General features: G+C 56.5%; 1 protein-coding gene across 1 annotated transcript in view; it reads left to right on the plus strand.

Moving 5' to 3' along the window:
* Positions 1-435: 435 nt before the first annotated feature.
* The window catches only part of HSPG2 (heparan sulfate proteoglycan 2), a 98,213-nt gene continuing 83,861 nt past the window's right edge, over positions 436-14,787 (plus strand). The window contains exons 1-2 of the mRNA XM_077775535.1: positions 436-616; positions 700-842. Of these exons, the coding sequence (XP_077631661.1) occupies positions 436-616; positions 700-842 (324 nt within the window). The remainder of the gene's footprint in view (positions 617-699; positions 843-14,787) is intronic.

The raw sequence follows: 14,787 nt of genomic DNA on the forward strand, positions 1-14,787 counted from the left end.
GGCCTGGGTGTGGGAGTCCAGCGTCTCTGGCACCGGGGCTGTGATTTATGTTGATCCAAGTTGGTCTGTGAGTGGTTTGTGGGGAAAACGGTGCGTGTGAGGGGCAATTCAGTTCCCTCTCTAGTGCCCACTGTAAAGCGCTGTGGTCAGTGTAGGAGAAAATGTGAAAAAGGCAGGCCAACATGTGTGCCAGTAAATTAAGTCGGCCTGTGTGTCAACCGTGAGTGCCTGTGCGTAATTTGTGTATGAAAACATGCCCTTACACTTCGGGTCTGGGGATTCACACTTGTGGGTGTAAAATGTGTAGAGGAACCTGAGCGGCTGAGTGTGTGAAAGTCGTGTCCGCTGTGTCACCTGCAGGGATGACAGTTCTGAAAGAGACCGTGTGTGCATCTGAGCGCGTGAGGACAGTCGGTTGGGGGTCAGGGCGTGAACATGCGCGAGTGCGAAAGGTGGTGGGGAGTCCAGCTTGGCGTGTGGGCGAACGTGCCCAGGTGCGCGTGTGCAAGCGGCGTGTGTGAGAGCGCGCGGAGTTCTGGGCGCGCGAGTGAGGAGTCACAGCGCCAGGTGCGAAAGGGGCTGCGGAGTCCATGCCGGGGGCGCGTGCGCGAGGGGGGTCTGTAATGGGGTCGCGAGCGCGAGGAGCGGCCGCGGGTGTCTGCGCGCAGGGCCCCGGCCCCGTCCCATCCCGCACTCCAGGCCGGGTTTGGCGGGGAGCCGGGCTGGGCTGCGGCTCGCGCCAAGGGGGCTGGGGGCCCAGACAAAGGCCCAGTTGGCTGCGCCTTNAGCGGGCGGCGGGCGCGCTGCTGCTGGCGCTGCTGCTGCACGGGCGGCTGCTCGCGGTGAGTGTGCGGGGCGGGGGGCGCTCCGGGCCCCGCTCGCCGCCCTCGCCAACTTGGCTGGGACTCTGGTTTGGGATTGCGGCGCCCGCCAGGGACCCTGGGCAGTCACAGGCAGGGGCCACCCTCTGCGGTGGGGCTGTCCCGAGGGGCGCCCAGGGAACTCTGCGTGGGGCCGAGGGGCGGGGCGGCCCGCCGGAGAGCCCATGGGTCGCCCGGCCACGTTGCCGAGTCTCCCAGTCGCTCTAGGCATGGCCCGGCCTGCCATTCCTGGGGACCAGGCGGAGAAACTTCGAGCAGGGCGGGAACTTGGCGGGACAAGGGCACCCCTTTCTGTGCCAACCTGGAAAGGGGGCACTCACTGGTGATGGGGACCCTATCAATCCTCACTGGAACTTTACCAGGCCGTCCGGCCCATTGGGGAGTGTAACCAGGCAGGCACAAGTAAAGAACGACTCAGGACATAACTGAGGTTTATGTGGAACACCCACGGGCCCTGGAGTCCTAGGGCCCAGGACTTGAATCCGTCTCTGTTCTTTTCTGGAGCTGTGTGACCTCGGGCAAGCTAGCTAACCTCTCTGAGACCAGCCCACAAGCCCGAAAGGAACTCAAAATGCGTGGCCTCCAAGTATGTATAGCCCCAAGGTGGTTGACAGCACTGGATGGAGGGCGCATGAAAGTGCCTGGTGCTGGGCCTGTTAAGTGGCAGATACTCTGTGGGTCTCTTTCCCACTGTCCTCTTCTGGGACCCTCAGGTGCAGGGGGGGCCGGCCACTACAGCCCACTTCCCGGCTCTGAACTTGGATGGGTCCTTGCAGAGGAAAAGAATGCTTGGCCAGGAGAGGCTGAGGACCTGGGTGAACTCGAGAAGGGCGGGGCAGGGTCAGCGGCCGGCTGCCGGTGGCAGATGTGGGTGGGGCACTTCTGGGGAGCTGAGCCTGCCCCAGTGAACCACAGAGCCACCCCCACCTTCTTCGAGGTGGTTCTAGGTGGTCCCCATCCCTGCCCTCTCCCCTTCTCCTTCTCGGAGCCAAGACGAGGACTTTTCTAAGGCAGTGTTTACCCAGTGACCGAGTCCGGGTTCTGGCCACCTCTGCCTCACCTCTGCCCTCCTGAGTCACTCCTTAGCCCCCACCCCAGACCTGACCCCTCAGCTCTCTTGCCCCGCCCACCTAGCAACTCTCCTCCCCCACTCCCCATCTGCAGAGCGTCCTTAATCCCTTCTCTCAGCCTCTCACCCCTGCACATCCAGCAGGGCCCAAACCAGTTGGTTCCCAGTCCTGATCTGAACTTGATCTTTACTTTTCGAAAAAGTAGGCACCAACCTAGCACATGGGACGTCTTCCTCTTCTGAACCTCCCCCAGCTCTGCCTCTGCCGAGGGGCTCCTGAACACTGGGTTCTACAGTGGCCTCTACAGTGGCCGAGTGAGGAGGAGGGTGGAGCTATTTGCTGTGTGCGGGAAGAATTTCAACAGAAATTCCAGATTGCAGCCAATCCTCTCATTCACTTGTTCATTCAACATATCTTCATTGAGCACCATTCCATGACAGTCATGGGGGTCGGGGGTTCATTTCATTGGGCAGCTGTTGCTAAGTGCCTACTGTGTACCCATGCGTCTGGCTGGGGTTTACGGGTGGGCAAGAACGGGCCCTGTCTTTGCTCTCCCAGAACTGAGATGGGTAAATAGGCAGTTCCAATCCTGTGGGATTATGGTCTCAGCAACCACACTGAGGTCTTCACGTCCCACCCCTGGCTGATGGTGGAGAGCTGGAAAGATCTTGGCCTCTGGAGTCTCCTGGACCCACAAAGTCTGAATCCCAGCTCTGTCATTTTCTAGCCTGTGACCTGAGGCAATTTCTTCTTCCTGAGCGCTCAGTTTCCACATCTGTAAAATGGGGTAAGAAGTTTATGGTACATTTTTTAAATGACATCAGGCTCCTAGCGCAGTGCCCCAGCAAGCCTTGGGCCCCTCCTCGCCCACTGCCCTTTATCTTTTCTGCCCTTTGGTTCGCATCCACAAGCCGGTAGTGCATGGGTGAGGACAGGACACAAGAGGAAGGTAAGGTGGTCCTTAGGGAGCGCACCCTGGGGGGCAGGAGACAGGAAAAAGTGGTCTGTGGTTAAGTGTGGGAGTAATTTCAGTTCAGAGGAGGTGGGGAGGCTTGCTGGGGGTAGGGGCCAGGCCTGGATGACTCAGCGCCTGCCTTGGCCTGCTGACCCCTTTTCTTCCTCCTGGGACCTTAGCCCTTCCTTTCTTGGGGCCAGCCCTGCCAGGAGACTGGAATCTTGAGGGGGTTGCTGTGATTACAGTGTTTTCCAGGGCTGAGGAGGGGGAAGTCACTAAGATACCTGTTTCCTGCCTCGGCTGGCTTTCCTCACTAGGGAGACTTGTGGGCGGGCAGGAAACAGGAGCCTCCCCTTGCCTCGGGGGGTAGCACTACCTCAGCCTCCCCTGGACATAACTGGTTGCTCTGCACCCCCTCCCCTCCCTGGCTCCAGACCTGCGGGTCGGAAAGGAAGGGGTTGTGAGGAAGGGAAGGGGTTGTGAGTGTGCCTTGGGGATTTCCAGAGGCAGGGCTGTGGGCCATAGAGGAAGGTGGAGGCTGGAAGAGACAGAGATGGACCCCCCGTCCTGTGCCAAGTGCACTAGGCCCAGCTCCCTGTGTGTGGGGAGTAGTGGCCCTTGCCTGGCTTGGCCCAGGCCTGTTCTCAGGCTGAGCACAGGCAAGTTGGGATCTGTGGGTCTGAGGCGCAGCCTGGAAGACGAGTGGAAGAAAGGTGGCAGAAGGTGAATGGATTGAAGGCTTGGGGTGGGCGGGAGGGAGGGAGGTGCTGGGGTGCCAGGTCAGATGATAACAGAATCGTATGGATTCTGGATATGATAGGTAACACTTATTGAGTGTCTACTGTTTGCCAGGCATGAAGTTTCTCAACACAGTCTCACGTCATTCCCCTGCTCAGAATCTCCCTGCATTCACCGTGTTGCTCACCATCAGACCCAAGCCCCTGACCTAATATAGTCCACAAGGCCCTTTGGGATCTGGCCTCCCCCGCTCCCTCTCAAATCTCTCCTCTTGCCAGCTTTCCCCTTGCTTACTCACTCTAGCTACACTCGTCTTTGTTTCTCAAATATGCCGGACGCACTCCCGCCTCAGGGCCTTTGCATCTGCTGTTCCTTCTACCTAGAACATTCGTCCCTCAAATATTTACATGACCCTTCACCTCTCTTCCTTCAAGTCCCTGACTACTCTGCCCAACATTCTCTGTCCCCTAACACTGCTTTTTCTTTCTTGTCGCTATCTGATATGTATTCGTCTACTTATTTACCTCTCTCCTCCCCACCCCCCATCGCCAATCTAAGCTCCATGACAGCAGGGCCTTGTGCGTTTTTGTTCTGCTGCTCCGTCTCTAGCATCCGGTGGGTAGTACGTGCTCCATCAATATATCTGTTGAATGCATTAAACCATAACTAGTAGTGTGGTCCCCGTTCTCTAAGCAGAGGACCTCAAGGCACAGAGAGGTTACATAACTTGCCCGGTGGCTCATAGCACACACATACTCAGTGGCACCACGAGCCAGGCTTTGAAGCCTGACAAAGCTCTCCTCGCCCCTCTCCTACTATCCCACCTGTTTGTAGCATGTTAATACAACTGTTGTCACTGCTGTTGATAAAAGAAAGAACTCGGGTGTGAGGAGGCGCAGAGGCTACCTCAGGCAGGGAGTGTTCAGGTCTGGCCGCGGCACAGAGGTACTCAGGAGGGGTATGCCTCAGTGTCCTCGGGCCTCCCGGGGGTGCCCGCCCCCCGCAGGAGCCTAGAGAGACTTAACTCCAGGGCGGTCGTTTGTGGGATTACCTGTTCATTTCTAGGTTTGTTAATTAATTGCCTCCTCCACTTTTCCCTGAGGTCCTATAGACTGTTGAATTATTCCAAAGTTTGAAGGCCCAAGTGGGCCAGGCCCTGCGCCCTACCCTGNTGGCCAGTCTCCCCCGGTGGGCGGCCTGGAGACTCAAGGTTTAGGCTGAGGCTTCAAGGCTGCTCGGCCTTGGGGTGAGAATCTCAGGAGGGAGAGTCAGAGAGGCCGCCCGAGGATGCGGAGCCATGACTCAGAGGCCGCTTGGAAGCCAGACACATGGATTCTGGACCCTCAGGCCACTTGGGAGATGCAGGAAGGGCTCTCAGCTCTGGCCTTTTGCCCCCCACCCCAGATGTGAGCAGTCAGGCTAGACAGAGGAAGAGTGGGTGAACTTGACCCCCTCCTCCAGCAGCTATCCAAGGATATGGTGAGCCCAGTGCCCCCTCCTCCCAGGGCCGACCCTGGCCTTGCACCCATCTCCCTCCTGCCAGGAAGAGGGGGGCTGGGCTGGGGACCCTGGCCTTAGCTGGAATGTTGCCCCAACCTGGGCCTTGACCCCTATGGCCCTGCTGCCCCCTCTGGCTCCCGGGGCCGGGCCGTGGCCTGCTGGCCGGCCCAGCGCCCAGAGCTGGCTGACTGAAACCTAGAAGAATGTGTGGAACTCGCTTTGCGGGGACACGCCAGCCTCACTGTTGGCGTTGGGTCCATGTCAATAGTGGCCTTGAGAGGGGGGTGGCTTGTGGCTGCTGGGGGTGGCTGGGCCGGGCCACCATCACGTAAGCCCTGGGAACAAGGCAGCTCTTTGAGGCCCGGGAATGTGGGGCCTTCAAGTGTCGGCGGCCCCCAGGGCTCCCCCTCCCAATTTTTCCCATGCCCCCCTGTGCCAGAGTTGCAGGGACCTGGGAACATACCTGTGGCATCCCTGATGTGTCCTTAGGACCCGTTCCTGGCTACCTACTGGAGCCCTTTCCCTGAGGCATGGAGGAGGGCTCTCCGATTTTCTGTTCCCTGGATTTTAGGGGGGCATCTGGTGCACAGAGGCTTGCAGTGTGTGTTGAATGAATGAACGGATCGCTGATGGATGCGATTAAATAGTCCATAAACTAAAGTCCCCTACAGGTGTGTGGTAGATGTAAAAGTTTTTCAACAAGGATTATCGAGTATCTTCTAAGTACCTGACGGCGTTCTAGGTGAGGAGGTTACAGCAGAGAACAAAAAGTCAAATTCCCGCCTCTCGCGTTACTTGCATTACAGCTTGTGTGGCAGGACAGATGATAAATATAGTATGTCAGAGGGCAGTAAGTGCTCAGATGAAAAAATAAAGCAGGGAAGAGAGTAGAAAGTGATGAGGGATCAGGAAAAGCCTCTGATAAGATGATGCTTCAACAGAAGCACCCGAAGGAAGTAAGGGCACAAGCCCTGCAGGTACCTAGAGAAAGGGCAGAGGGAATAGCTAATGGAAAGGCCTGGACGTGTCCAGCATACCTGTGGGGAAACAAGGAGGCTGCTGTGTTTGGAGCGGCATGAGCGGGGGAGGGAGCATGGCTGATGTGCCGAGCCTTGGCCACGAGAAGGCCTTTGCTTCTGAGTGAGACGAGGGGTCACTCTAGTTGCTGTGCAGAGAAGAGTGTGGAGGGTCAAGAGCAAAAGCAGGCAAGCTGAGATCGAGGCCAGAGACAATGGCAACTGCTACTGGAGTGATAGAGTTGGACAGAGGTAGCTGAACCCTGAATATATTTTGAAGTAGGGCTGACAGGAAATTGCTGATGGATTGAGGAGTGGGGGGGACAGAAAGAGAGGAGTCAGGGGAGTCCCCAGGGTCTTTGGCGTGAGCGTAACCAAAGGATAGAGCAGCCGCTAACTGAGATGGACAAACTCCAGGACACGCTGGGGGGAGGCAGGCATTGGGATGGGGGCTGCAGTGGACGGACGCAGAGCTAGGGCAGTCAGCAGCACCCCACTCCCCCCCAGCCCACACTGGGGCCTCCGCACTGGCCTGTGGAGTGGGGGGTGGGGGGGGCGGGGTAGGGTCTTGCTGAGGATGCATCTAAGGAGCTGTAGGCACTGGTCCCTCGGAACCCCACAGCCTGAGCTCATACTTAGGTATTTGTGTGTTTATTTAGAATTTACTGTCTTCCCCTCAGTCTAGCATGGACGTTCCATGAGGACATGGACTCAGATTTTATTCGGTGCATTTTTGCCCGGTGCTCAGCAACATTAGGTGAACATTTATCCAGTGAATAAATTAATGGCTTGGGAGAAGCCGGCCAGCCAGTAAGGCCCCGGCTCCTTGCAGAGGATTGAGAAGGGGCTGCTTTGCCCATGCACGCAGGACAGTTGTCCTTCCCAGCCACTGCTCTATGCTGAGTCCTGGAGCATGTGGGACAAGCTGGGATGCCCACACTGCCGTCTTCCGCCTGTCTGCATCCTCGCTGCATTGGAGCCCCTGTCTCTGGGCCCAAGGGAAAGTGTGGGCTCAAAGGGCCCTGCCTTCAAGTCTTAGTTCGGCCCAGCTAGGCTGTGTGACCTTGGGCAAGTTGCTTCATCTCTCTGAGCCTCAGGTCGGAAATAGGGATCCTGATGCTTGTTTCCCAGGCGACGTGAGACCCTGCAGATGCACCTGGCTCCAGGCGCGCAGGGTAATCGGCATTTGACCCACGGAGCTGTTGTGTTAGCATTGTTCCTGCTGAGAGCCGAGCCAGAGTGATATTTGACTACAGGTTCTCAGCGCCTAAGCCACACTTTTCCTGGTTAGAAATGCTGCCTGCTGTGGACCCAGACCCAGCACTGACCGAGCAGATGGAAGCTGTTGCTTCTCTCCTCTTTCTCAGCCCAGGAGCCCTGGATGTAGCTGCATCTGATCTGTCACTGCTCCCCTTCCCCCACTGAGGCTGCAGCTGCAGGACAGAGTCCACCCTTCCACCCTGATTGCTCCTTCCTGGTGGGGGAGCAGGGGGGGCACACCCCAGGGTGTGGCCTGGGAAAGGCTGGGGCCTGTGGACACACTGTCCCCTTCCCAGATGCATGCAGTTGGTGGGCTCTGAGCAACAGGAGGTGTGGCCGAGTGGCTCCCATGGGTGCAGGAAGGATGTTCCTGCATCTTAAAGGGAGTGGCCAGGGGGCTTCCTGGGACCCTGTCCCATCCCTATCCCCTTCGGGCCCACACTGGAGGAGATAAGACCTCGCCTGGGGAGCCCCATGGAAGCCTCCAGCAGGTCACTTGCCAGGGTTGTGGGGCTGCACAGCCCTAATTCTGACCCCCTGGGCTCTCAGAGAAATAGCTGGGCTAAGGGAAAGAGACTCACAAGTGCATGGTGACCTCGGCCTCCACCCTGTGGCTTGGGCTGCTGCGGAGGGGACCCCCCGCCTTCCCCACTAGAGCGTGTCATGTCCAGGTGTTTCATTTTTTCACATCTGGCGTCTTCCCCCATCTTTTCCCCAGTCCCAGTCTGTGGGGAGGGGGAGGTAGCCTGGGGCTGGGCAGGGGGGAGGACTTCAGAGGTGGCCTTGGGTGACCCCACAGATGGTCTCCTGGCACGGGGCTGGGAATTCCCAGCTGCCTCTGGCCCCTTCCCAGCCCACCTCTGGGTCTCTGCCCCCGCCTCTCCCTTCCCTGCCTTCCCCGCGCTCACCCCCAAGGAGCCAGCCCTGGCCCCCACCTCCCGCTGCCGCTGGCTTCCCCTCCTCACCCCAGCTGACTCATCCCCTCTCCTTGTTTGGCGGTTCCAGTTTTCAAATAGTTGGGAACTGGGATCATGCCTCTTCTTGGATGCCTCGCTGGGCTGGATGGATTGAAATTCTGGCCTCATAAATCCTAGCCCCAGTGGCCTCTGTCACTTAACAGGCTTCTCTCCCTCTCCTGCTGTTTGCCTTCCTGTGACCCTTGGGCCAGAAGAAGAGACCTAGGAGTTTCCTGAGGACGGGCCAGTGTCTTCTCTGCCCTAGGTCCTCCAAGGTCTCCTCCCCAGTGACCTCAGGCACCTAGATTGTCAGCCAGTGCTCAGTGAGCACACATGTCTTCTCTTGATTAAAAACCGCCACCCTCTCTGGGCACCTGGGTGGCTCAGTCAGTTGTGCTTGACTTCAGCTCAAGTCATTATCTCGTGGCTTGTGAGTTCAAGCCCCACATCAGGCTCTGTGCTGACAGCTTGGAGCCTGGAGCCTGCTTCGAGTTCTGTGTGTGTCTCTCCCCACTTGCACTCTGCGTGTGTGTGTGTGTGTGTGTGTATGTGTGTGTGTGTAGTGTGTGTTGTCTTTCTCTCAAAAATAAATAAACATTAAAAAAAAGCCATCCTCTCTTGAAACAAGCCCCACAGGGAGCTCTCTCCCTCCAGGCATTATTGCATCTAATCCTCACAGCAATCTTGAGGTTGGCATTCTTATCTCCGTTTTGCAGAGGGAGAAACTGAGGCACAGCAGGGGTATGGCTAGGTCAACTCGTCCATCTAGTCTATGTCACAGGTGGGAGGGGGGCCCAGGTTGTCTGCCTCCAAAGTTGTCACCCTCACCCAGTGGATCCAGCCTGTTGGGTGTAGAGAACAGGCAGTCTGGGAGGGCTAGTGTAGTCACGGCAGGCTACATGGAGGAAGTGGACCGGGCTGGCCTTGGCGGAGGGTACAGAAAACCGCATGTTTGCCATGTGGGCTTATCCAGATCCTACTTCACAGATTTAGGTGCCTTTTGCCCCTTGGCCTCCATCCCAGCTTGGTGGTAACATTCCCTCAGGAAGTGGATTTGGCTTTCCCTGGGATGGAGACCCTTGGGAACCTGGATCCTTCTCAGTCACGTCCCAAGCTCCTTATGGGACTTGCAGGTTTTGCCATTTGGAGTTCAGTGAATTTTTGCCAAGTGGGGCCTGCTCTGAGCCAGCCGTGTGCCCACCTCGATCCTGGTGAAACACGAGGCACAGAACCTCATGGCCCAGCTGCGAAGCGTAATCTACTTGAGAGTCCCATACTGCATCATTTGAGTATCCTTGTGCAGTGGAAGACTCAGGGATTTATCCATCCGTCCATCCATCCATCCATCCATTCATTGCCTGAGGACCTACTGTGTGCTAGACATCGTGGTAGGTGTTTTATCAGCGTTGTCAACTCTCCCAAGTAGTTGGGATTATACCTCCATTTCTCATGGGAAGCAGCTCAGTGGAGAGCCGTGACTTGCCCGAGATCACACAGCCAGGTGCAGAGGAAGGACGGAGCTGAATTTACCTCCGTCAGTCCTCCTGGGAGAAATTAGAGGCAGGGTCCCTTCCCTCCAGAATCTCTAGGCCTTGGGGAGCAGGACCCATGAACCAACCGTAAGCTCCCAGTGCAACTCCAAGTGCAGACACAAGCAGATTGTCAGGGGAGGAGAAGATCAATTTGGCATGAAGTATCTGGAAGATTTCCTGGAGGAAGCGGGGCTTGTAGAGCAAGCAGAGGATTTGGCTGGTGGAGCAAGAAGATATCAGGGACAGAGGTCTAGAAGTCGTGCGTCCCCATTGTCCCTAGATTCGCATTGTCAAGTGTGTGGGCAGGAAGGCCCTGGCCTGCTGCTGCAGTCATTCACATGGATGAAAATAATGAAAAGAAGCCACCAAGATAGCTGAGGTGACACCCATCCCAGTCGCCCACCCTTTACCTGGCCAGACCAGGAGGCAGCAGGTCAAGGCCTGGCTTCCACTTAGCTGCCAGCCAACTACTGACCCTCTTTCCTGGGCCTTGATTTTTCTACCCACAAAATGGACTCCATTCTTTCTCTTTGGCCACCTGCCAACTTAGAGGAACAGAACATTGAGTTCTTGGAGAAAACTGCTGGCTTCTCCTCAAGCGATGGTGGTACTCCATTCTTCAGAGCCTGGGGAGGCCGCCACCTTGCGGAGCCTACTGCCTTACCAGTCCCATTCATCGGTGCCACCGGCCCGCAGGGGCCAGGCCCTGAAGGGGGGGAGCTGGATGGAGGGATGGCTGCCTGCGCCCTTAGACGTCCTAAGCTGTCATCTCCTGTGGACCTGAGGTCACTGCTGCAGTGCTGTCTGCCCACTTCGGTCCATCTCTGTGCCCCCAGGGTAACTGCTGCTGAGCTAACATCTGGGACACTGTCGATGTTAGTGAATGAGCATTAGATTAAGGGCCACAAGGTTCCTGTACCCTTTCTGGCCCTGCCTGTGTGATCCGGGGCAAGTCCTTTAACTTCCCTGAGCTTAATTTTCCCCGGATGCAAAAGGGCACCGTTCACTGATTCATTCATTCAGCAAACATTTATGGAGTGTCAGCTCTGTGCCAGGCCCTGTGTTAGTTATAAGCCAGCCATGGGTTCGTGGAGCTTCTAGTCTGACAGGGAGACCAGCTGGGTAGTGGACTAGTCAATAAAAGGCGTGGGTCGGGGGGGAGGAGGCTGCAAGAGCCGGTTTTGGGGGCCAAAGAGCAGGTTTTCGGGGCCACTCGACCTCTCGGAGATAGTTGGACTCTTTGTGACTTTGTCTTAGCCCCCATTTGTTATTCTAGTTGCTTCACAGTCTGTTCCCTTTGAAACTAGCTTGTAGAAAGAGGGGACCTGGGGACCCAGCTCCCACTGGGCTGGGGCAGGAGAGAAGACCCACAGGGCAGGAGGGGAGAGCAGGCCGGTTTTGTTGTGAGTCTCAGATGAGCTCACAGACGGTGGAAAAGCACAGGGGCTGTTTATGCTGAGTCTGGTTATTTTAACTTAGGAGAAATGGAAGCTGTGCACAGAGTTCAGGTTTGGGGCCCTGTGACTTTGAACGAGGAGGGGCATGGGCCCAAAGCTCCTGCTCTTCTCCTTGGTCCTCTTTTCTCTTTCCGACGAGAGAGGGAGGCCGAGACCAACTCTGGTCTGGATTTGGTTTCAGGAAGTGCGATGAAAGGGTTAAGTCAGCCTGGTTTTCCACCTCCTGGATGGGGGGAAGGGGAGAGAAGGGAAGGGGTGGCTGGGGCAGGAATGTGTGATAAGATCAAAGCTCTCAGCCTGCCTGGGCCTCACCTTGGTTTCACCTGAGCAACTGAAGGGAATTCTCTAAACAGAGGAGGATGGAGAACTCCTGGGGGAGGGGATTTCAGGTCCCACCCCTCCCCCTTCACTGCTCAGAGAGCCTCCCCCCTCCACGCCGCCATCCAGCTCGCATCTTCCAGAAGGCTCAGCCCTTGCCCTGGAAGGTGCTGGAAGCCCCAGGGGCCATCTTTACTTGGTACATCCATTGAGGGGGGCACCTTCCCTACCACCCCACCCCTACAGCTCTCTCACCCTTGGGGTTTCTGGCCAGGACCCAGGGAACTCTTCAGTGGCCACCCTCGCATTCTGCTCCATTTAACTCTGCAGGTTGTACTTTGGGATGGTGTCATGGGCAGGAGGCATAGCCGTCAGTCCTGTCCCAGTTCCATCCCTTACTGTTCTGTGATGCTGGGCTGGTGGCTTAACCTCTCTGAGCCTCATCTGTCAGCTGGGAATGGCAATGCCATCTTCTGCAGGGTTTTGGTGAAGATTAGAGATCATATAACTCTCCTGCAGCCAGAAGATACAGTTGACAAATAACAGGACCATTAGTTTGTGATTTTCTTTAAGCCCCCCCCCCGCTTGACGATTGCCTCTGGTCCTTGGTCCTAGGTAAACCTGGAGGCTCCATTTTGTTCTGCCCCCACCCTTTAGGAAGCCAAGCCCCAGGGTCCATCCTTCTGTCTAACACTCTTCACTCAGGGGTCTTCATAGCGTTGGGAGGGGAGGAGGGCAGGACAGACTGTGAGGGAAGAGGGGGCTTGGGCTTCTGTAAGTGTGCCCATGGCACTGGCCGGGCCACCTGTCCTAGTGATACCAGGCTGAGCTTTCCTAAGCCAGGTGGTCTAAGCCACCCCCTCCAGTACCAGGGGCCTCAGCACCCCAGCCGCTGCCTGGGCTCCTGCCTCATCTCTCTGCCTGGGCTCTGCCACGGTTAATGATTATTCTGGGCAGCCGGGGACAGGGAGGCCCGCCCTTGCAGCTCGTTAACCACTGGTTGCACCCAAGGTATGTCAGCAAGCGGCTTGGGTGTTCCCTGCTTTAATGCGGTAGCCCAGCTCCGAGGCACATGGCGGCACATAGCGGGGTGGGTGGGGAGCAGCGGGCAGGGTTGACAGTCAAGCCTGTAGCCCTAGGGCCCTGGGGACAGACATGGGACCCATAGGATCGGAGTAAAATGTGAGCTAGGCATAACAGGGCCCTGTGGTTTGGAGCAGACCCTACAATAATGTACCAGGTGAGCAAGCCCCTCTGCCACATAAGAACCCCCATGCGCCTCCTATCCCAGGCTCAGACCCTGCAGGGGAGTCCCAGCTAGAAGGTAGTATGATGGTTGGGGCTCTGGGGCAGCTGGGCTTGGCTTTTCACCCCAACTCTGGCACTTTCAGGCTGTGCGACCCTGGGCAAGTCACCTCACCTCTCTGAGCACCCATTTTCTCATCTGAAACAAGAGAACACCAATCCCAACTTTGCAGGTGGCAGCAGGCCAAGGTGTGAAAAGTATGTAGCTTGTAATTAATACCCGGGGAATGGAAGAAAGGATTACCATTATGGTTTTTGCTGTTAGGAGAAAGTGAAAGGTGAATCCCAGTCTTTGGCAAAACCAGGGCAGCAGTGGCCTGTGGATTTTGGGCCCATGACTGGGGGAGATGAGAGGAGGCGGGGCAAGGGGAGATCCCTGGAACTGTTTGAAGACGGCTGGATGCGTGGAGAGGACAGGGAGGGCTTTGGCAAGCTCTCTGGGTCTACCCCAGGTCCCCTCAGGCTCCCCGAGGGGCTGGGTCCTGAGGTTGGTGCAGACTAAGTGGGAGAGGAGGGAGAATTGTTTATTTTGATAACATTAGGGCATATTCCCGGCTGGCAGCTGCTATTTTGAGAGCCCTGGAGAGCAGGGGCTATGGTTAAATTAGGTAATGTTGCTCCAGAAGGAATGTGTGAAGCAACGAGGCTGAGGGTGCAGCGAAATGACAGTGGATTCACTCCATATAAAATTAACTGCAACTTGGAGAGGAGCAGCTCGGGCCACTTTATAAGGCGATGGAGGGGGAGGAACTGCCTCCTGGGGCGTGAAAGTGATGGCCCAGGGCCTCTTTGGGGGGAGCCTGGACCCCCGCCCGGAGGCCTGGCTGGCCTAGCAGGGGCTGGCGATGAGGCTGAGGGGCAGGGCTGCTGTGTCCTCAGCTCTGTGCCTCTGGCCGCTGCTCGCGGGTGGGGCCCGGGTGGCGTGATGCCTGGGAAAGATGGATCCCTGGACTTGACTTCTGCCTCTTTCTTGCCTCGTGAGGCAAGTCACTCAGCCTCAATGACCTCAGCGTTATCAGTGGTAAAATAACGGTTCCAAAACCCCTAGAGATGTTTCTTAAGGATTAAATCTCTAGAAGAAAAAGCAGAGCTAACTTTTATTATAACCTATGCAAGGTGCTGTTCCAACTCAACGAACGGGGCACGCTCTTTGGGCCTCGCCCAAACCTACTAAGTTCGAGTGTGTGTGCAAACAAGATCGCCAAGAGATCCTTGTGCTTTACACACATGGGCTCACCTGATCTTGAAAAGCACCCCTGTGATGTGAGAATTACCGTCATTTGACAGTTGTGACAGTTGAGGCCTGGGGAGCTAGCAGGCAGAGAAACTCGGTCCGTGTTCATTCTCTTCCCAAACTCTGCCCCTTCTTCCCCTCTTTTGGGCTGGGCTGGGGCCGGGGAGAGGAATGTCAAAGCCCCTGGCAGGACTGGAGAAAGTCAAGAGTGTTCTCTGCCTTTGAGACTTAATCATACTCTCTTATCTCCATTCACCCATGGGATCAGCACAGCTAGACAGAGGTCACTCCAAAGTCATTACACACTTCCCGTCCTTGGACAAAGATAGGGGCAGGAAAGGGGTTCTCTACTGATGTGCTCTGATAGTAGAGACCGTGGCCACTGCCCGATAGGTCAGGGGGTCAGAGCAGGGCTTTAGTTAGGGTCACCCTCCCCATTATTGGTACATTTGAGACTGAGTTCATCTAGCAGCAAATATTTAGAGGAACACTTACTATGTGCCCAGCTCTCTCTCTCTCAAAATAAATAAACATTAAAAATTTTTTTTAATTTTTTTTATTTCTA

The sequence above is a fragment of the Crocuta crocuta genome, unplaced genomic scaffold (genome assembly GCF_008692635.1).
Source record: "Crocuta crocuta isolate KB4526 unplaced genomic scaffold, BGI_CrCroc_1.0 scaffold127, whole genome shotgun sequence".
Classification (NCBI taxonomy): domain Eukaryota; kingdom Metazoa; phylum Chordata; class Mammalia; order Carnivora; family Hyaenidae; genus Crocuta; species Crocuta crocuta.